Source organism: Oxyura jamaicensis, chromosome 6, assembly GCF_011077185.1.
Source record: "Oxyura jamaicensis isolate SHBP4307 breed ruddy duck chromosome 6, BPBGC_Ojam_1.0, whole genome shotgun sequence".
NCBI lineage: Eukaryota > Metazoa > Chordata > Aves > Anseriformes > Anatidae > Oxyura > Oxyura jamaicensis.
The window spans coordinates 14,945,921-14,967,967 of record NC_048898.1 but is presented as its reverse complement, the minus strand read 5'-3'; the positions used below and the strand labels follow the sequence as shown (position 1 = coordinate 14,967,967).

The following is a 22,047-nucleotide window of genomic DNA, read 5'->3' as shown; positions in this document are numbered from 1 at the left end:
TGAAAATGTATTTAACTTAAGAGAAGCAGGGGACATGAATTACTGAACGAACATATCAACACATGGAGAACAACCTGTGTGAGAATGAAAATGTAAAATTAATCTTCATTCAAGCAAGTCAACAGAGTATGACCAGCTAGCTTCATGGTGCTGAGCAGATATGGGAGAAAACTTGGACCATAAGGCCCCCTCTCTGTGCAGCTGATCATCTGTGTGATTGATTAGGTTGGTCACTCCATCTGTCTCTACGCTTTCACCACATGCTTTCATAACCAGGAGTGTTTGTTCCAGCTGTGATGTTAAAACTTAGGACTCTGTTTATACCTGTAGGAATAAGCTGGCCAGATTTTTCTTTTATTTTTTATCTTTATTGGCAAATACACTCAATAAGAAAGAACATGCCTGTTGTATATGGCAAAGGTAAAATGTGCACTCACATGTGTTGTCACTTCAACAGACTTAGGAATAAACCTGGCTCATCTTGTGGATGGAGGCTGTCTTTTTCCTCCTGAAGTCTGACAACCAATTCTTGTTCTGCAGCTACTTGAGTATTGTGTTTCTTCTCTGTCCTCTTGCTGGTGCAGCCACATGGTCTGGGGTGGATTCCAGGGACATGTTCACACACATGCTTCTCCTCTGCCAGGAGCAGAGGACCTAATTTTTTGTCACATGAAAAGAAACTTTCTGGTACAGTACATTACAAAATGCTAGAGACTTATTTCATGAAATGGGAACACCGCAGGGGAATCTGGCAAGGAAGATGTGTTTATGTAACTGAATTGAGTGTTGCAACTGCCATCATTTAGTTCCCTTGGCTGCAGTGAGCGAGTTGTGAGAGAAAAACAATCCAAACAGAGATCTTCAGGCTTTGAGGGCAGCTATAATTACATGCAAATAATTAATAAAAATGAAATGGAACATTATTAGAAAATACAAATACCGTTGATTTTCTTATGTGATCATGTGTATGGAGCTCATTGATAGGGGTAGGAACACCCAGGCTTTTGCATTCTTATTTGAAGTATATATTCTTTGGGTGTCTTCAGCACATTCTGATATCCCAGGGAGATTCATGACATAAGAGTAATTGCACATAATGTAAACAAGATCTGCATTAGTTGGCTCTTTTACTCAAACTCCCTTTCCAAGTCCAGATGTGTGATGTGTAAATGTTAGGAGAACAGAGTCCTTATGAAGTAGCTTTATCAAATGCAGCTAGTCTTCCAGCAAAATGGAGAAAATATAAATTAGAGCTCAAGACCTTGGTCAAATCTGGTGCATAAAATTTTATGGCTATATTTAATGTTCCATATGTGCTTTGGACAAGTGCCATGTTTGTAAAGAACTGCTTCAATATTATTTTTTAAAAGTGACACTTTTAGCACAGTATCCTCTGCAAACTGTTCACTGTTCACCATGTGAGCTAGCCAGACTCCAAATAAACTGTTTGTTTTCATGGTCTAAACCTAAGATCAAAATGCCTTTGGAGAATGGCATGTGATTTTTTGAAACATAATTTAGAGAGAGTTGGTTAACTTGACTGAAAGAGGAGAGGGTGATATAAAAATCTAACAAGAGACAAGGAATTAGGAAGATAAGTACATGTCTGCTAGCACTAAGTTCTAGCTGGTTGTTTATAACAATTCTGTCTTACCATAATATATGAGCACTACATTTCTCCGAGCTCTTTGAGGAAAAACAAACCTCAAACTAAGGAGATTCTCCAAATCTGTGCCACTTTTCAGAGGTTCTAGCCTATTTTTTCTTCATTTCTCAGTCCCTGAATAGCTGTCTCTTAAAAAGCTTCCAGTGCAGCATATGGTGTGCTGTTAATGCAACTACTTTTGCTCTGAAATTACATCAGTATTGTTTTAGAATGTTCCCAGTCATTTGTTGCCTGATTATTTAGGAAATTATTTATTACTCATATAAGAGAAAGTAATAAATTTTCAGGAGCCTAAATCAGAATGCATTCTTTACAAAAGAGCAGTACTACTATGACCCTAGAGCTCTCTTCAAATTTTGTATAAAATGGGAGAGATGCAGCATCGTGGAAGAAATTGCAGGAGTCTCTTGTGTTGGAAAGGGTGAGACAAGCTAAATAGTTTGCAATAGCTTCTGTTGTATTTAAATACAAATATAATGCTGCAGGCAGAGGGAAGAAAAAAGATTATTTACACTTCTAAGCACTCAGGAGGTGTGAGAAATCTGTAGTGAAGGGCTTGAGCAAGTACATAGCTAAAAATAACTTGTCCAAAACTGAATTACTACTAATACTATTACTACCACTACTAATTTCAGCTTCAGAATAATTTGCAGTCTTACATATATCACATAATAAAATAAGAAATGCATCTGGTATGATTTTAGGTACATTTCAGGTTCATTTACAATATGCTAGCATATATTAAGTAAATATATAACTGTATGTTAAAATATAATGTCAATCTGTTATTTCAGGAACTAAAAAAACAGTTGTTAGACAAATCCTAAAATAACTGTAGCATTTTCAAGATACAGAAGTAGAGGTTAAAATGGTAACTGTTCTGAAGAATAGCAGAGAATTACAAAGTCTTCTTTGAGTCTTGGAGTATACAGAGAACATGCATATGGTAGAATCAAAGATAGTAAGTTAGTTGTATGTGTATATTTTTTTAAACATTATTGCTTGAGAAGTATGATATGTTTTTATGATCCTTTAGCACATACAACTGATGCCACTAGGAGAACGTCCTTGCTTAGCAGAGAGTTAGATATTTTTTTCGTAGGAATTCATACATATTCATAATCTTATATTCTTTTTTACTATATCATTTTCTTTTTTTTTTAATGAGAGTGTGGTGTCTTAAAAGTAGAAGGAAGTGCTGAGAAAGCACGTAGATGCTATCTGTCAGAGGAATTTTGAGCCTTACTTGAAAAAGTTTCACTTTCATCTTTGAAAGCAACCAGTGTGATAGTTGTGATCTTTATGCATAAGCTAATTTTTAGAAGAGAAAGCAATTATAATTAAATAAGAGTGATTTGAGCACATGAAGAAATTGCTTATAGATCATTTGAATGTCTGCTGCCCAAATCAAGCCAAATTTATAACCCACATGAAATATTTAGGTGAAGTTCAGTGGTCAAAACATAAACGAACTTCCACATTTTCTTTGATTTTGGTTTGCTGTGTTGATTCCACTAGCCTTTTGGCCAACAGCTGCTGGTTTGAGAGTTTTTCATAGTCTCTGAGAGATGCTACTTACTTGTTGGAGCAACTTGTTCTGGTTCATTTGTAGTCTCTGACTATCCTTCCTTGCTGTGTGATGATAGTTGCTTGGTATCTCTAGTTGTGTCTTTTCTACCCTAACAATCACGTGACTTTCCTTCATATATCAGTCAAGTCTTTGACAAAATCTTTACCTGTCTGCCTGCCGTAGCATGGATTTCATCCTGTGCTTGGATTCAGTAGCTACTATTTTAAAGCAAAATATAATGTCACGTTTTGAATGCCAAATTTTGGTGGACTGGAGAAATAGGCTGACAGCAGTCTCATGAAGTTCAACAAATGGACAGGCTGGAGACCAACTGGGTGAGAAGACGAGAGCCTCAAGAAGAAGCGGCTCAAAGGGATCTTATCAACACGTATTGATATCTAAAGAGAGGTGGTAAGGGAGATGGAGCCAGGCTCTTCACAGCAGTGCCCAGTGACGGAATGAGAGGTGGAGGGCGCAAACTGAAAGAGAGGAAATTCCACTTAACCATATTGAAAAAACTTGTACTGTGAGGGTGGTCATGTGCCAGCACAGGCTTCTCAGAGAGCCTGTGGAGTCTGCATGCCCAGAGATATTCAAAACCCAACAGTCCTGGCCAGCCTGCTCTAGCTGACATTGCGTGAGGAAAGGGTTGGACTAGATGAGCTTCTGAAGCCCCTTCCATGATTCTGTATTAACTCTTTAAAACATGGTGGAATTTGTGATCCCTCTAATTGCCTTATTTATTCTTTCTTCCATTCTCTGCTCTGTCTGGGCCCATTTCAGGTTCAGGTTGGCTTCTTTTAGAAATGGAGCAAACATACCAAAAAGACACTCATCCTCACAATTACAAGTCAAAAGCAGGGGAATTCTAGTGATAACTTTTACAGATTTTTAAAAAATGCTGCAAGAAATTAACAACCTGTCCAAGATGACTATAAGTGCCTCACACACATTTGGAATTAGAGTACATTCTTCAGACAGGACCACAGTCACCTAACTACAGTGAGATTGAAATTTTGCTGTTCTGTACAATGAAGGTGTTGTGAGAGAGCCACTAGTACAGACTGAGAACTAGACTTTTCCTTCCATAAAGTAACTGCAGTAGCTAAAACTGGAAGTACAAGAGAAAACTTGAATATCTTTAACACAGATAAATGCATCATCAAATTAGCATGAAATAACACAACAAACTCTAATAAGAAATTTCAAGACAACTGGATTCAAACTTAATTGGAAGGTTAAAAAGCATAATATTATATCAGTTGAAAAGTTAGTGTTATTGCTGGAGGTTACAGTGAGCAATTTTATTTTCCTGGTAAGGTTAACAAGCAGAGCAAGCCTAGCACGTGAAGAGAGTTATGTGATGATTGCTCTTTATAGGGTTCCCAATGCCATATCCCTAGTTGTAATTCTAAATGGCTGTGCATGACATCATGCAAAACAAAGTATATAGAACAACTCAGTTCTACTGCTAAAAATGTGTTAGCCTTCTAGCTGGAACAGAGACAAGTCCTGCTGTATCCCAGCTCTTTCAGCACAGTATCTGATTATTCTCTTCATCTGAAATTGCTAGATGAGAATATCTTGTCAGTGATTTCAGGCTAGTCTGAGTGGCTGCAATCATAGGAGGCCTTGTTGGAAATGATGCAATCTTTTATTTCTGTTTGTCATCCTTCAGCCAGAAGGTTAGTACTAAGAGCTTACAATGTGCAGTATTAAAGGCTTCAAAAGACCCCACGCATCTTTTATTTTGATGTGTGTATAAAACTCTTATCCTCTAGCTATTAAATTAATTTTGATGTTTGTGTTCATTTTTATGTTCTCCTGATCCAGTGATGATTAAAGGAGTCATTTCTTCTGCCAGTTTTCTGATCATGATGCATCTATTTTTAAGATAAAGATAGACACATTTGTATAAAGAGATGTTGTAAGGAAGTATAGTTTGCTAATTTGATGCTTATAATCTGTGAGGAGAGAGATACGTACAGAGTCATAGCTAGTTCAGTTCTGTAGGTAAGGATGTATAGCAGAGATACAAATAATAGCTTTTTATCCATCGTAAAATTTCAAAATGGCTCAGAGGCATATCACTGCTGCAGCTGTGGCAGACCTTGTAATGGCATTACGCTCTGACTCAGGGTGATTTTTTCCATAGAAGATTCTAGCAGGAGCTATAGTTCTGGTAATAACCTAAGTAGCAGAATAAATAACTGAATATTAACAAATTGTATGTAATGCAGATGCTCCAGCATGAACCCGAGCAGGACGGGAAATACGTTTTTCTTCGTTCTTTACACGGTAGGCTTTTTCAGACAAAACCCTCTGGTAGAATGCCAGAACCCCCTCTGAACGTTACAACTCTAATCCCATATGCTATTTCTACTTGTTCTGATTATTCACTTTGATATTATTATTTTATATTTTCACCTACTGAGTGAAGGTGTTGTAAATATATTTACCAGTATCTTTCGTACTACTGGAGCAAAGCGAACAAAATATTTTAGGATATGATGGGAACTTTTGTTATCCTTTATGAACAAAAGCAATTTTCAGGTCTGGGATTACTCATAGGAAAAGCAAAGAGGGGAAGAAAAAAACACCTTGGTGTTCCTTTATGATAATCTGCCCATCCAATTGATACCAGCTGTGCTTTCTTCAGTAATAGCCAGTGAGGGGGAGATACTTGCTCAGATGCTGCTGATTCTTAGTGTTGGTTCCCAAGCTGTCTGCAGGGTCTGTCCGTTCTGTGACTGGCTTTTATTGATCTTCTCTGAAATGTGAACAGGTGTACGCTACTGACCAAATCAAGGATTAGTTTTCTGTGCTTGTCAAAGGAAAATAATACTGAAGCATTGTATCTCTATAACACATCCTCAAGTACAACTCAAACTTTATCAGATGTAACAAAATTTCAGGAGGTACATGTTTGTTTCAGAAAATATGCTGGGTGGTTCATAAGATTTCTGTTTCTCTCTCAGTCTCTCTTATGACCCATATTAAAGCAACTGTCTCTGTTGGGGGGCAGGGAGAAGGATAAAATTACATTCACCTCCTGAGCCCCGAAGGCCTTTGTAAGTGGCTATTTTTTAATAAAGGCATACAAGCTTGTACTGCTTTTGCACAGTGAAATGTAGTAATAGTTGACCCTAAAGTAATGCCTGTCTAAATCAGACTACAGTGACACACAAGGCTGGATAGGACAACCTATGGCGTTTGGAGTAACAATTGATAGCTATTTAGCACTGAATTGAAGAGGAATGTCTGCATCTTATCACTAACCACAGTAAATGTGCCATTGGCACTAAAGGTTAGAGATCCAGCTAGAACTACATCCTATAGATTTTCTATCCATTAATTTTCAAATAAGAGAATGGTAGTGGCCGTTTGTTGAAGTCATGTTTTCAATTGATCCTCAGATATTCTTCAATAGTACTTACTTCTGATTCCTTAGGTACGTCAAGGTTATCATTACCGCAGCTTTGACATCGCCTCGATTTGCTTACCATGAAAGCAATCATGGTTCTTGCATGCTGTTTATGAATGGTTTTTGCAAGCTGTTTTTGTGTGTTAAGAACCATGGATCTGTTATGTCTATGTGTATGTGTGCATATATATATATATGCATCTAATATTTTCTCACTTAAAAATAGGATGGGCAATAAAATGAAGTGTAACTAAGTTTGGCTTTGGGTAGCGTGCACAGGATAGTGGTGCCATGAAGCCAGGGGGTGAATGTATGACTTCTTTTTTATAATCCAAAGGCAGCGACGAAAAATCCGTTGTCCCATCTGTGCCTTCAGACAAATGCCATTTCCAGGGTCATGTTTAGTGTAAAGTGGCCTGGAGCTGGAGGGGTGGAAAATGTGGCATGGCACAGCTCACTCTTCCCTGTCCTTAAAAACTAGTTTAACTCCTGCACTGTGATGGGTGTTTTATGAAAGAAATACCAAAAGCAGAGGCTCATAGTGATCTTGATGGTAGTATTCTTCCAAAACTGTATGGCTGATAAATGACTTATCCTCTGACAAAAAAAGAGGGAGCTTTTACCAAAAGAAGATATCTTTTAAGGGCCTGTATTCAGAATTACTGGGCATAATACACTGCTGACATCAGAGGTTCTCAATACCTATGGACTTTGTAAAACAAAGGGTACAGCTCTGAAAGCAGAAAATTTTATAAGTTCTTTTTTAGAGACAGAGATGACAGAGTAAAGATGACAGTAGACAGGGAAGTAGGAAGGACAAAAGTGCCCACCTAAGGAAAGCTGAAGTAGAAGTACGTGTGTTTGTAGTTCTATTTTAATTAAACAAGACTTTTGTGTCTGTAGTATGATGAGGTAACTAATACAGGAATGTTTTTTTGTTTGTTTGTTTGTTTTACTTTTTATTATTTCAGAAAATCTTGCTTTCCATTAGGAAATCAAAACATCTGTTTCAGAAATACAAGTCCTTAGTGCTTGTCTCTATTATTCGAGTCAATCTTACACAGAATGAGGTTGTAGGTATCAGAAACATCACCTGCATCCAAGTCTTCCCTATAGCCCCATTTGCTTATTTTATTTTTTTGTTAAGCGTTTTGTTTAGATAACAGGGTTTTAACATCAGATAAGATTTGTGCAACACTTAGTTACAGCAAACAAGGCAAGCTGTGGAAGAGCAAGAGAGAAGATAAGGATCATGAAGTTATACTAGGATTAGAGGTGAACTCGTCAGTGGGATTGATAGCACTAAATGATTATACTGAAGAAAAAGGGCATTATTTGAGCAAAATGCACGTAGCCTGCAATGTGTTCAAGGAAGCAATATAAATGGAAGAAAACTAACAATTGATACTTCTCAGAAGAGAGTCATACAATACCCTGAAGCCGAAGAAAAAAAAAGTTTAAAATAGATTTTTAGATTTCAGCAGTAAAAAAAAGTGTTTTCTAAGGTGTAGTTGTAGAGATATTATTCAAGTTGTAATAAAACATGGCTGACACCAGTAGAAGTGGTTCTACCAAATGCAAACACCCGTTGAATGGTCCTAATAGTCATTTGCTGTTTTTTATTGAGCAAATCCACTGAAGTTTGCTTTTTTCTTTTTGCTTTTTTTTTTTTTAATCTTGATGCCTGATTTAGTGCAAAGATCTGCCTCTGCAGTTATACATGTTGTATGAGTGTGTGGTGGTTTAAGATTATGTTGATGCGTGGGATGGGGTGAATCCCTGATCCACAGACCTGTTGTGCAGAGGAAGGGGGTGATATGCCTGAAAACAAGAGCAGAGCTTGCTTTTTGAGTTTACTTCAGGTCAGTCAGGAAGTTTACAGCTGTTGCAGTAGGAGCTCCCTCAAAACCAGCCAGTAATAATACCCCACTCCCCATTTGCTTTTTTTCTTTTTATTTTCTTTCCTCTTTTCAGGGGGAGTGGTCAAGAGAAATTAAAGAGAATGTGGGGGGCGGTTCACAGGGCAGCGCTGTAACGTGTGTGAGGTGTAGGTTATTCTCTGCCTCTACCAAGAAGGATGGGGGTGGGATTAGCATCGGTGTCTCCTGCATTTGCGTTCTCGTGTAATTACGGAAATGCATTCAGTGTGCAAGGGTATCATTGCTGCCCTGCTGTTTTATCATTTCTTTATGAGATAATGTTGATTTCAGCAATGAAATGCAAATTTAGTTTACAGTGCTCTTTTTCTCTGTGTAAAGGTTAAAATGCATATTGTAGATAATACTATTGGTGGTGGTTTTGAACAGTCTTTGTCAGCTAATTTCAGCAATACATGGTTTTAAACACTGTTCAGTGCGACTGCATGAGTTTTATTTTGGCCTACATGAATTAAATTTAACCCAACATGCATGTTGTTACCATTTTGGCTATAATTTGATCAAATTATCATAAAACATTGGTACCAACAAAAAATTTGGATGTGCTGAGAATATTTAATATGTAACGTGCCTTCTGTGTGATACAGCAAACCGACCATACGATTACTGAAGTTGAGGCATCTTAACTCTATGATCATAAAATGTTTCTAACACAGGGCGTTAACAAATACTCGCAGGAGTGCAGATGCTAATGACTTTTGTGTTCAGAGGGTATGTTTTGGTTTACTTACAAACAAAGAGTTTGTCTTGCTGATGAATAAAGCGCTCTGAATTTTAACAAGCCCCATTACAATTGGCCATGGTGTAGTTTATAGACAGCTCCATCTCCTAAACGCTGGGACTCCAGCGGCAATAAAATGCATGCAAGAATGGGAATAGTTTTCAGCTATCAGGAGAGTTCAAATGTAACAAGACTAGTACTAACGGAAGTTGTCTTTTTTTATTGTTATCTCTAATTTATCTCGCTTTCCTGTGCAAACTGCTCAGTATTGTGCAAAGGGAGGGGGTGTGTTACCTTTGGTGTGACACTGTGTTGCTCCCATCAAGGAGCACTGGATGCTGTTTGCTTCAGCATAGCTCTATGTTTTAGGTCTGTGTGTTTTGGTTTGGTTTGGTTTTTTGTTTTTCCCAACCTGCATGAGCCAAATAACGTTTCATAACTGCTAACAAATCCCATTTCTACTTTAGGTGGTATGGCATTAAATGTGCTCTTGTGGTTAGTAAAAAGACTGTATAAAAAGGAGTGTGAGTGTTTTAAATATATTTAGTATAAACAAGTAGAAAGGTGGGGGAGAGGGTGTTATGAACTGAGATGTGATGCACACAGTATTGAAAAATTGCTTTGAAAATGCTGAGTTGGAATAATGACTGAATAATGTCTAAAGTTTATCAAAACTGAAAGAACTCCCTATGTGAAATGAAGCCTCCTAAGAAAATTCTGTTCTGTCGCTGTGTTGCTTTGCTGTTGTCGCATGTCATGCATGAATGAAAATGCTGCATTCTCCAGGGAGCGGTAAAGCTTCTGTGTAGGTTGTTTATTTCCTTAATCCCTCCTTCTTCGTGATTTCCAATGTCAGATATAAAATGGAAAGCCTGTAAATATAGTGATTATCATACTGATTATCACCTGCATTAGGGAACGCCCCGGCTGGCCGCTGTAACCCCAGCAGTCTCCACATGTAAAAGCCACTTCGATTTTAACCTGACTACTTTATTAGATACGTGGAGCTCAGTATGAGGTGCCCTAGGGCTGCACAGATGGGGTCCGCTTGTTTCCTGTTCTCACTGTTATTGTGAATAGATACTAAAAGCTTCTCATTGCTTTTATCTGGTTAATTTACTTTGAACTGGCCCCAGCATTCAGGGCCTGCTGAACATTTCTCACCATTTTGCAAACACCAAACTGTCGTCTCCAAAGCTGTGTTGTGAGCTTTTCTCTCCATTTTGCTGGAAGGGCCTTAATTCTGGAAGGGGTGTCATTCAGGGAGATGCTGATTCTCAGGGAGCTGTAGGTTCAGTCCTTATTGAAAGAAGCTGTTCGTGAGGTTTGGTTGATAGGAGAGAAGAAAATTAAGATTGCTGGTGTTCTGTGGCACATTCAGACACCCTTAGATTAGAGGTCAACTGCAGGAAAATCTATGATTGTATGCTAGCCGCTATTATTCATGGAGCTGGGCAACAGACCAGGCTAAAAGATGTAACTCTAGCAGGAAAATCCGAAGATAAGATACTTTTTAGCAAACGTGCAATCATTTAACTTTTCTGTGGAAGGGCCAGGTCTTTCAAACCACATGTGCTATGCATGGGTGCCCCAGTACAGAAAATTAAGATGAATTCTCTCAAAGTCTCCCACATAAGGAAATACTACTTAACTGGAATAGTTTTTTATTTCACAGATGTAAGAATGTACTGGTGTCCAGTTTCCTGGCCAAACAATAGTTTAACACAGATGTTAATGTCCTGCTGCCTTGGGGCATTAAAGAAAGCCCCTAAGGACAGATCAGTGCAACTTCCGATTTCACTCGTATGACCAAAAACCTGAGGTTAAAGAAGTAATCTGGCTGCAGTACATAATTTTTAGTTTATTTTCCTATTCTCTGTCCCCCTTAGCGCTCCCTTATTTCTCTTGTTTTTGTTTTGCTTTTTTCCTGTGTCCCAGTTCCATTTGAGGCTTTCTTGATTGTGTTGCAGTTCATTGTATGTGCATCACTTTATAGTGGAAGCTTGCAGGCTCCTTTTTTCATACGAGCATAGGCTTTGTTAATCACATGCTGGTTTAGGAAAACACTGCATGATATCTTTGAACCCTACACTCCATCTTGACAGCCAGGCTAGCAAATGTCATTGACTGTGTGATGTACAAGAAGGAATTCAATTGTAAGTAAATTGTCAAAGTGGCTAACCTTGCCCGCACCCAATTGTCAGGACCATGATTCAGTTTTTCTGTCAACATCAGCTAAGGCTAACCCGGTCAGCCTTATGTTCCTGCAGTGAAGCAGCCTGAGGAGTTGTGCTTTTCAGCTGATCACATTTTATTAACCTCAACTTACTGTTGTTATAATCAATTGTACCCACTTCAAATTCTTAGATTGCCCCCAAATTGGCAGATCATATAGGTCCACGAGTATGTATTTTCTGTAGTATTAAAGCTGTCATAGGGACGCTGGCCTTAAATGACATGGTACAGTAGTTATTTTTGTTTAGTTGGATCAACTCGCTATTCAGACTCGAGCCTTATCCGTCTATTAATATCACTTGGCAAAGATAATCTGGAAGATTGCAAGCTAAAATGTGAAGACTGTGAGCATTGTCTACAGTATTAGCAATGTTGAGGTAGAAAGTGAATAAGGGAAAAACATTGCTGTTGTCTTGTCTCCTTGCTTTAATTTCAAAAGAGATTTTAATTGCTCCAATTAATATAAATAAGAAATGAGGACATTCTGATACCCTGATGTTTCCTCTGTTCTTTGAGGAAAAGAACATAGTTAAATTGCCTAAAGCAGTGATTAAGACATCAGAGTATTTTAAAATGCTCTGATTCCACCACAAGGGTTTGAACACATTTCATGATCCTGTTTTTTTTTATGCACGGAAGACGACAAATGCTTTTTTAAAAATGGCTTAAAAACCTCTATCCCATGAAGTGCATAAATAGAGATATCATGCAATTTCAATTAAAAATATGTCTGAAGGATATTTGCTTGGCTATGAAATAATGATTTCCTGCTTAAAGTCCTACATCCAGCAGTAACTTTCCTCGCCTGGAAAAAAACATATATTGTACCTTCTTTATTTGAACTTGTGAAGTGTGTTGACATGGTGCTGTTGTTGGGCTCGCAGGAAGGAGGGGGAAGCTTTTGGTGCAACTATCAGAATTGAACAACTGTATATGGGGATATTGAGATAATTGTGTAAAAGGAAAACTGGCTGAATGAGTTTCAAAATGTGTTATTTCTTCATTATCTAGCACTTTATAATTAACTGTTCTTTTTTTATTATTGCAGGAAGCTGCCACTTTTGCTAGAGAGCAAGGCTTTGAGGTGAGTTAACCCACAATTGCACACTAAACAGATCCTAAAGGTTTTTTTTCGTGCTGATAATGAAGTTCTTTTGGACAATGATTGATGTGCTATTATACTCTCCAAGCCTCGCAGCGGTTGCCATGGAAACTTGGCAGTCGTCATGGTTTCTTTGTTCTGCCAGCTCAGTGTTATGACGCACTCTGCTAGGTCTGCACCCAACATCGCCTACAGATGTTATTTATTGAATTTTGAAAAGCCTCTTGGGAAGCCGAGAGGTTGGGCACGGTTTCAAGCTGCCTCTGCAGATATGGGACCTGTCAGTTTGTTCAGTTAAAAAGCTACCTCATTAGCTGCATTACACTCCATAAGGATTCACTGCTAAGGCAGTGGCGAGGCAAGACTAAATAGTGAAATCTAACACCGCTTAAAGAACTTAAACCCTGCCATATGCGGATTATCATTATGCAAATGAATTTTAGAAAGGTTGTATATAAAATTGTTAGGTACTGATTAATGTAAACCCTGCTTCTCCAAACAGCTTCTTTCCAAAGGGGTCGTGTGGAATTTCTGTTTCAAAACAGATTCAAGTTGGTGTTTTCCATCTGCGCTCTGAAAATGCCTGATCCTCTACTTTCTTCAAGTAAACACTGTTGATTTTACAGTGATTCTTAGAGCTTTTGATTTCATCTTCTTGAGGAATTTATTTGAGTGCCTAAACCTTTTTATAGTTCCTCTCATTGGCTGCATTCAGATAACTTAATCTGCAAAGCTATCAGCTATTGGTCTCTAATGCTGGATTCAAATAGGCAGGTTTTAAATACTATAATTAATGTGACAACAGTTGTACTAATTTCACAGATAGTAAGCGATCTCACTGAAATCTAAATTGCAGAACTGAACACACATAAACCCTTTTACATGTTTTTTCACTGGAATAAGACCCACCTTAATTGATTTGTTTGCAATGTGGAAGAATAGATAGGAGGCTGACTGCTCAACACCCATTTTGCATAAATAATAGAAGCCGCGCAATTCGAAAACGCGTCGCTTTAAGCACATGCCACTTTTGTGTGGGGATGGTTGCATGCAAAAAATAAATAAATAAATAAAGGAAAGACTGGCAGCTTTTGTTCTACAATTTAGATCTCTTTAGAGCCATACAAAGGAGGTACATCAATGCCATCAATGTTTTAGATATTAAAACTGTGGGCTGTCCCATTTCATTTTATGTTTTCTAAATTCATGCGGCTGCTTCGTAGAAATCCAGACTTTTTATCACTGTCAATTTTCATTTGTATAATCTGTATTGTTAGCATAAAAATACACTTCCAATTTATTCTATCAAATGAATGAATTTCACAGATGCCTCCAAATATATCATGAAGCATAACAAATTATTGATACCCTCTGGTAGCTAGACAATAAAAAAGAAAGGAAGTAGTGTATTAAGCCTACCCATTCTATATTTTTATTGCCCCCTTGAGCTAAAGACTTTGACTGTGCCTGGTTTAAATTCAGCTCTAGTGACAAACTGCTTTTGCTGGTGTCTGCTAACTACCGTCGTATTAACCTTTCCATTAGTGCTTGCTTAGAGATTCTAGCATGGTTCCTTCTGAACATCCTAAATCTGCCACATTTGATTACAGCATATCAGCAAAGTGCACAATGATTATGATCTTATCTCTTATTACCCCCTTGCTTGGCAACAACTCACACATCAAGTTTCCTGACAGAGAAGTGTAAAATTTGATAAGTGTCCACAGTCTTGTTTTCCCATTGTGCTGTAAAGGAAAAAAAAAAAAAATCACATTACTAAGAAAGTATCTTAGGAAAAACTTAAATATCTTCAACTAGTTTTTCAGTTTAAAAGAAAAAAAAAAAAAAAAAAAAAAAAAGAAAAATTTCCAGCAATTCTCAAAATCTGTTGAAATTGTTTCTGTGATTTATATGGGTTGGAATTAGATGATGTTTAAGGTCCCTTCTAACCCAAACCATTCTATGATTCTATTATTCTACAATTGTATATTGAAAAAGCATAGAAAGGTAAAGGACTAGAGTGGCCAGAGCAAAAATCAAGAGAATATTTACCGTAAAAGTATTGAAAAGTTGCTGTTACCGGAATTTGAATTGCAGCCTGGAAAGAATTTTATTTTTTAATAACAACAACAAAAGTAATTTATTGGAAGCCTTTTAGCATGGAAAGTCAATTGTGACTAGCTTTTTTTTAAAAAAAAAAAAAAAAAATCTTATCAATTTCTGTCTCGCACTTACTTCAACAATTTGTGTAGACTATGCATCATATAAATGTGCATTGAGTTAAGTATATCTGAAACAATTCAAAAAAAAATACAAGCCAACTTCAGGAAAAAAGCACCTTTTTTGAAGAAATAAAATCTTGTAATTGGGAGGGGAAAACACTTCCCAGACACAAATCAATTTTTTTTTATTGTACGAGAAACATTGTTCAAAGGAATTTTTATTTTCCTGCTTCACCGTACTAAGAGCTAGTCTTCCATTGTAGTTTGCTGAAATCCGAGGTATATTTATAAAATCAATCACCATATTTGAAGACTGTTATTTCCTTCACTTTATCTCCTGACCAACGCTTCTCTGTAATAATCAAAAGCAGAACATTACTTCTGATGCAGTCTCTTCCTGGAGTGCATCAGTGGTGTCTTTTTTGTGAAGTTTGTGTTCCATGACATTTTAAAAATATTAAATAAATAGTAAATTCACTGTCTGTGAAGATAGTGCTTCATCCTAATTGCATATTGCAGTCATCTCAGTAATGCCTTATAATAGTCACCATTTTTATCCCAGGGAAGCTCTTGACTTGGTTCCCCATGAAGCAGCAGAATGGTTGTCAGTATATTTTAACTACATTTCAAGTAACAGAATTGCCAGGATAAGGGATTGTGAGCTTTTGTTTTTATAAAATGGTAACTTGCTGTTCATTATATGTAGGAATTAAGAAAACATAGTCCTACTTTAACATAACATTTAGGGTTCAATTCTGTCTATAAACCCAAACTGAAAAGTAAATGAAGGGAGCAGAATGTATCTAAGGGGTTGGTACCAGCTGCTATGCAAAATAATTTTTCACGTTGGAGATGGAGCTCTTATCTATAAGTACATATTGGTTAGGGAACCAAAGGAGATAGTTTGGGATCTTGGGTCAAATTTAAGTCTTAAAGGCAATGAGTTCCACTGTTTCCAATGGATTTATGCTTATTGAGTTCAGGGCTATGGTGGTCCCAGCTTTTGTATGTCTGTTCTGAGACAAAGATCACAAGTGCCTGACTAGCAGTTTTAGCCGTGTGGTGTTTTTCACATACCTCTGCCTGAGTCTGGGATATCAGAAGTACTTTTCCTCCATGTGTATAGCTCACTTACTTGCTGTAAAGAGCGCCACATGCAAGGTTTTTCAGGTCAGCACCAATAGGCAGATCATGGTTGTGTGAGATTCGCATGTCAGCTTTGTTCAATCAGATTCAAGTGTATAATTAGATATGTGTGAGTATCCTGTGAATCTGGGACGTGTTATAGAGGCTTTAGGTCCATGAACCAGTACAGTCCTACCGTTAAGCCTTGTCTGTAGATACAAGATGCACAGCACAGTCTCAGTAAGTGTGCAAGTATGAGTCAATGCAAAATAAATATTATTCATTGAAGCTATTTGATGATATTATGTATATACCATACAGAAATAGGAGATGACAACGTTTCATACTGCTGCTTGACAATGAAATAAGGGACACAGTACTTCGGCAACCCTAAACTATAAATATTCACATACCACAAAATGTCACAGTTGTACCTTCTACATACAACACAATGGTGAGGCAGAGATTTATAGTGGAAAAGTTAAAACCTCCCCAACACTGAGAAATATAATCTATTTCTTGTTGTCTTCCTTTGAAAAAATTCAGTTTGAAAAGTGATTTTGGCTGAAAGTGGCCAAGCTAGTTCTCACAGAAGATGACAGTCAGTTAAAGTCCTCACAATCGGACACAACTCCTCAAACCAGTCTATTCTGAAATTTCTACTTTTTAAAAAAAAATCTTTCCACTAATTACCGTTCTTCTGCTGTTACATGCTTATTATAGATTTAATTTTTCCTGAAAACATACATGCTTTTTACTTTCTTTTACCATCTACCCTATTTCATCCTTTACTAGTTTTTCACTAGTATTTTTCCTGAGGGCCCTCATTCCGTCATATAAGTTCCTCTTTGTTCTTCCTTAAACTGAAGAAATCATCTCTTGATCATGTTATTTTCTTCCATTATAACTTCCTTGTTTTCCTTTTAAAATGTAAAGTGCATGTAAATAAATTACACCAATATCTTTAAGCTCTTTGATTTCTTTGCCTGCTTTGCTCCACTGTAAATGTACTGAATTGTGTCATTAGTAGCCGCTTCCTCCTTAGGAAAAACTAAACACTTCTTTCCTGTTTTTCTTGGTGTTTGTGACACTTTATTGTATTTTTACTTCAAGGATCTCTTAATTGTCAAGGCCTGAAGTAGTCCAGAACTTAGGCATCTGAAGCCTACACATTGCCAGGTTGGAGGGCATAATTCTCCCTTCGTGCCCTGCCCAACAGCTTATGCCACTAGCTGATACCTTCTACACATAAATCTCCACTTAAAAAGACATTTGAAAACAAAAGAGCAGCGATTGCATTTTTTTCTCTGGCAACCTTAAGGGATTCCTTGCCTTTTGAGAATTAGGGGTAAGATGGCCTCACTCAGAGGGATTCGAGGTTCTTCCCTTACTTCTCTAGCAGTAGAAGTTTCCCCCTGAAAGCTCATGTTAAGAGTCTAAGCAGGAGGAAGTAAGAAATAACACAAATGAGAGCGTAATAACTGTATATGGAGATTAAAAGTGTGAGACAATTTTAAAAAGAGGTAATTAGAGACCAGTAAGTAAGGGGAATATACTTCAGTGTTTGGTAAATGTGGCTTAATCGATGGGTTCACTGGCTACCAGAGATCTGGGGGAGAAATTAATGGGAGGCTAGAACTATTGCAAAAGAGCTAGATAATTTTCATTTAGAGGGATATTGATAAATATACAGCTCAGGCATATTCTCTGCACCTAATAAAAGTGGAGTGATGTCAGTGATTTCAGCAACAAGATTTCTAAAAAGCAGCAAGTAAACAGGACTGCATGTTTGTAGGTCTTGTTTATCTAAGCTGCTGCTGAAAAAGAAGCAATCTCTTGATAAAATCAGCAGCTACAGTCAAAACTTCACATTCTGTACCTGGCTTAAAAAATAACACTGCATGCTGATTTTGGAAGATAAAATTTTATTAATATAAATTAATTGAAATCTGGTAGATGTTTTTTTTTAATGTTTTTAATTGAAATCTGGTAGTTCTGGTAGATGACTTGAAACTATTCTGGACAGCTTTATAAATAAACTCTATTCATTACGTAGTTGTGTTAAAAAAAATGAGTTGGGATCCGTAATGAACAGGACACTAAAAAACGCAGAAGATACTGTTGTGGTTTCAGACTGTACTCATCACTAGGCCCTTGCCAAATCTGTTATCTCTCAGTATAGTAGCTTCTACATAAGAGCAAACTAAAAAAAAATGTATGGTGTTATTTAATACAGATATGAATAAAACGTGGCCCAGTAACATAGAGAATAAGTGTAGTCTTTCTTACTTTTTCTACTGTTTAAAAAATAAAAGAAAAAAATTATACGTGATGGCAAGAAACAGGTTTACATATAACAAATTTAATTTATGTGGAACTTACTGACTCCAGATAAATTTGAGAACAAAAGCTTACCACAGAGCATTATAAAAGGATTTGATGCTTATACAAATAACAGGAATACCTATATTTAGATGAGATTGAAAACTAAATAAATTAGAAGTTGAAATCCTTGTGTTTCAAATCATAGGGCAACTAAAATATGAGAATAGGAAGGATAATGTTCTAATGACAAGTTGTGCTGTTACTGGGTTTCTTGCATCAAATAAAACATTTCAAACTTGTTGCTGTCAAAGACATTGGATGGATTTGTGGTTTGGTTCAATATGCCAAGTTCTCTGTTCCTAGCTACATGCACTGTGGTGTACAGACGAAGTCCCTTTAAAGCAAAGATTCTTGAAATTTTTGCAGCTTATCCTCACTTCAGCAAATTGGGAATGTTCTGTGCCCCACTGAATACAGCTTCCACCCTTTCCTTCCCTACATCTCAGTGGTGCAAACAGAGAGCTAGTGAGCACACGGCATATTCACCTGGGCTCCACGCCTTTGAAGGTGCTGCAGGGTACTGTGGGTTTACTTGTTGAGATCAGTTGTTGCAGGGAAGTTCAAGAAACAGTGTTTGTAATCCTGCTGAAATCAGAGGGATTATGCTACTATAAAACCTGGCTAAATTGGATGAAAATCAGGCTCAGAGTTTATCCAAAGTATTCTCTTACCAATTTTATTTTTAATTTTATGATAGGTAAGGCTAGAATCCAGTCAGCAGCAAAGAAACCCACTAATTGCTCATTAGGAAATGCTCTGTAATTCCTTTGTTAGCTTTGCAGTTTTGCAGCAATTGGAATAGCTGAACTTTCATTATCAAGATTAAAAACACTGGTCTCATAGTACTACATAAACCCTTAGGAGAATGAAGTATTCCTCCTTTTAAAAATTTTTCTCTACGGACAATAAAGTCTGTTTTATACCTAGCCATAAGAAAATAAATTTTTGATCTGCTAATACAGTTCTAATCTTTCACTGCTCTTATATGCCAGTTACAAGAATTTTCTCTCTTTATTAATAGACTGAAGACATTAAAGAGATAGCCCGGAAGACACAAGCCCTGCCAAAGGTGAACACTAAAAGGCAACGAATTGTAGTCTTTACCCAGGGGAAGGATGACACTGTAATGGCTACAGGTATATTTTTCAAATCTTTTCTCTCAGTAAATATTCTAGTTAAGCAATTGCAAGTTCTGGTTTTAGAAATTACAGCTGTTAAATGGTAGGCATAGTGTTTGCCTTTTGATGTTAATGTTTCTCATCTCTGTTATGTTTTTAATTGTTTTAAGATTCTGAATTCAAGTAGTTAGTATTTCATAGGAATGCCTGAGAATTTAGTTCTGAACATCTGAAGTTCTTTTTTATAACATAGATCTAAAATATTGATCCAGTTGGTTTTGCTCAGATTTTATGACTTGAGATTTTATCTGTGTAGCCATCTTTGCTGCAAACAAGAACACACTATGCCTGCTGAGAACAGCTGTGCAACAGTATAGTATATTTAAACATTTGTGAAAAGGAGGAAGTGAAATCCAGTACTAAGTGAATTTCCAGTCTTTTTTGCTTTGAGCAGAAAGTCTCACTTCAAGCTTTTCTCAGCCGTCTGCTCTTCTATTCTCAAAGGAATACGTGGGAAAAAGGTGTTCTAGCAGGGATACAAGTAGTTTGTGCTGTCTAAATTGATGATGTACGACACACAGATTTAAGCATTATAAACACGACTGCCTACCTTTTGACAGTCTCTTTAATTTTGTCCACCTATGCTTCTAGACTAAATAAAGCTATTAAAAACATGTGCTGTGGCAAGCCATTTTAGTCACTCATTCCTGCACAAGGTAAGTTATTAGTCAGGGCTGAATTCCTCCTTTGGAAATCAAGTGAAGTTGAGGAAGCTTTGCACCTGAGGGACCAGTGCTTACTCATATGATATTTGCCTCAAAATCAGAATTTGCTTCAGCCTGTGGCTGCAGGGCTAGGCACTAAGTAGGTATGTCACTGCTATATAGATCATTCTTAGCAGCAGTTTGAATGATTTCTCCAATAGTTTGCTCCTTCCTGTATTTTGTTAGCTACAGACTGATTTAAAGGAAATAGCAGTCACTGAGAGTTGTGTATGTGTATCTCACTGAATAATGATGAAAGTGCTGCTTCCAGAAAGTTACTGCATTATGTGAATGGCCCATATGGAGGCACTCCACTGGAGTATTGTACAGTTGGCTGAGAAATAGCAGTGTAAAAATGTTTTTATACATGAGCTAGTAATAATGGGAGTAAACCTAAATCTTATGTGTAACCCTCCTGTGCTCTTATTTAATTTTCAGTGTGTACTTATTTTATTCTTCAAACTGGAGTTGTTAACAAATCCATTAATCCCTTCTTTGATATTTTTACAACTGGGAGCTTATTTGAGGACTGACACTTGCTAATCTTAGCTGTTTGTTCACTATGAAATGAACTTAAATTAGAGAATGCACTTTATATGCATGATAAATGCAAGATGGATAGAGAGTGTATGCAATGGTGTCAGCTACAAAAGCAAACATGATAAATGTTAAGGCAGTTTTGAGCCGTGGGATAAGCTATTCAGTGCACAAGCGTAGCTGAATCTCTTTGCTATGTTGTTATTCATGGCAGCCAAATAAATGTCAATAATAAAAGAGAATTAAAGATTTTCATTTCCCAGAGGCAGTCCTCTAATACAGCTTGATCTTTCATTTCATTTGTAATTCGTTCTCATGTCAGGATGCAATCATTCGCCAGGCTCTGTGTGTCATGTTAAGTCATTTAATAATGATTAAGAACATAAAAATGTTTGGCCTGTGGGGCAATTCTCAAAAGAGATACCAATTTGTTATTGTTTTCCCCCTTTTTCCTTCCTTTGGTGTGGATCATCTTTTTCCCACCTCTTCACATTAAAATAATAATGAAAGGAGGAAAACGTGTCCCTTAACTGAGTATATGATGATACGATAGAAAGGCATAGAGTACTGCTAACACACTTATTTCAACACTAATTAGGTCTAGTTGTGCTTTGAAACCTGCAGTGGAAAGCATAAAATGTTGCTAAACGATTTTTGGAAGAATTGCTGTATTTAGGAATAGTTACCTGTATAGAACTCATTTCCTCTTTGTAATGCACAGAAGAAGAGTAGGTTTTAGAAAAAGCAGTCTATGTATAGTTGTTTATCCTGCCTTTCTGAGGAAACAATGTATTGTCAGAGAGTTTGTGCCTAGGTTAGTATTTGCAAAGTCATGGATTTCAGCTATGGATTTGGACCTTCCACCCAAGTCAATAGTGATAGTAGGAACATGGTTCCAGGATGTTTATTAGCTGAAAGATGTTTCTGTCACTAGTGACTTGACTCAACTAGAGAGGATCAGTATCCAGACAAAAGACTCTGCTGTTTCTTTCTTCCCTTCCACTGCTGCCATTAACCATTCTTCATCAGCTGTTGGCAGATCACATATTCCAGTGTTCTCGGTTTATGCCCTCTGAAAGACTGCAGGATGGAACTGGAGCTTACAGGTGTGAGAGTGAAAGATGCCAAGGTGAATTTGGCCCTTTGTGGTTTTTGTACCTTTTCTTCTCTTCCCCTTCTGCATTTTCCCCACGGAAAGCACTCTGCTGTCTGACAGCAACTGAGCCTTGGGAGTAAAAGGG

At 37.2% G+C, this 22,047-nt stretch overlaps 1 protein-coding gene across 1 annotated transcript in view; it reads left to right on the top strand.

Moving 5' to 3' along the window:
• ADK (adenosine kinase) overlaps positions 1-22,047 on the top strand; it is a 271,536-nt gene that overhangs the window by 212,038 nt on the left and 37,451 nt on the right. Inside the window, exons 8-9 of the mRNA XM_035329771.1 lie at positions 12,602-12,637; positions 19,409-19,523. Coding sequence (XP_035185662.1) covers positions 12,602-12,637; positions 19,409-19,523 — 151 coding nt within the window. The remainder of the gene's footprint in view (positions 1-12,601; positions 12,638-19,408; positions 19,524-22,047) is intronic.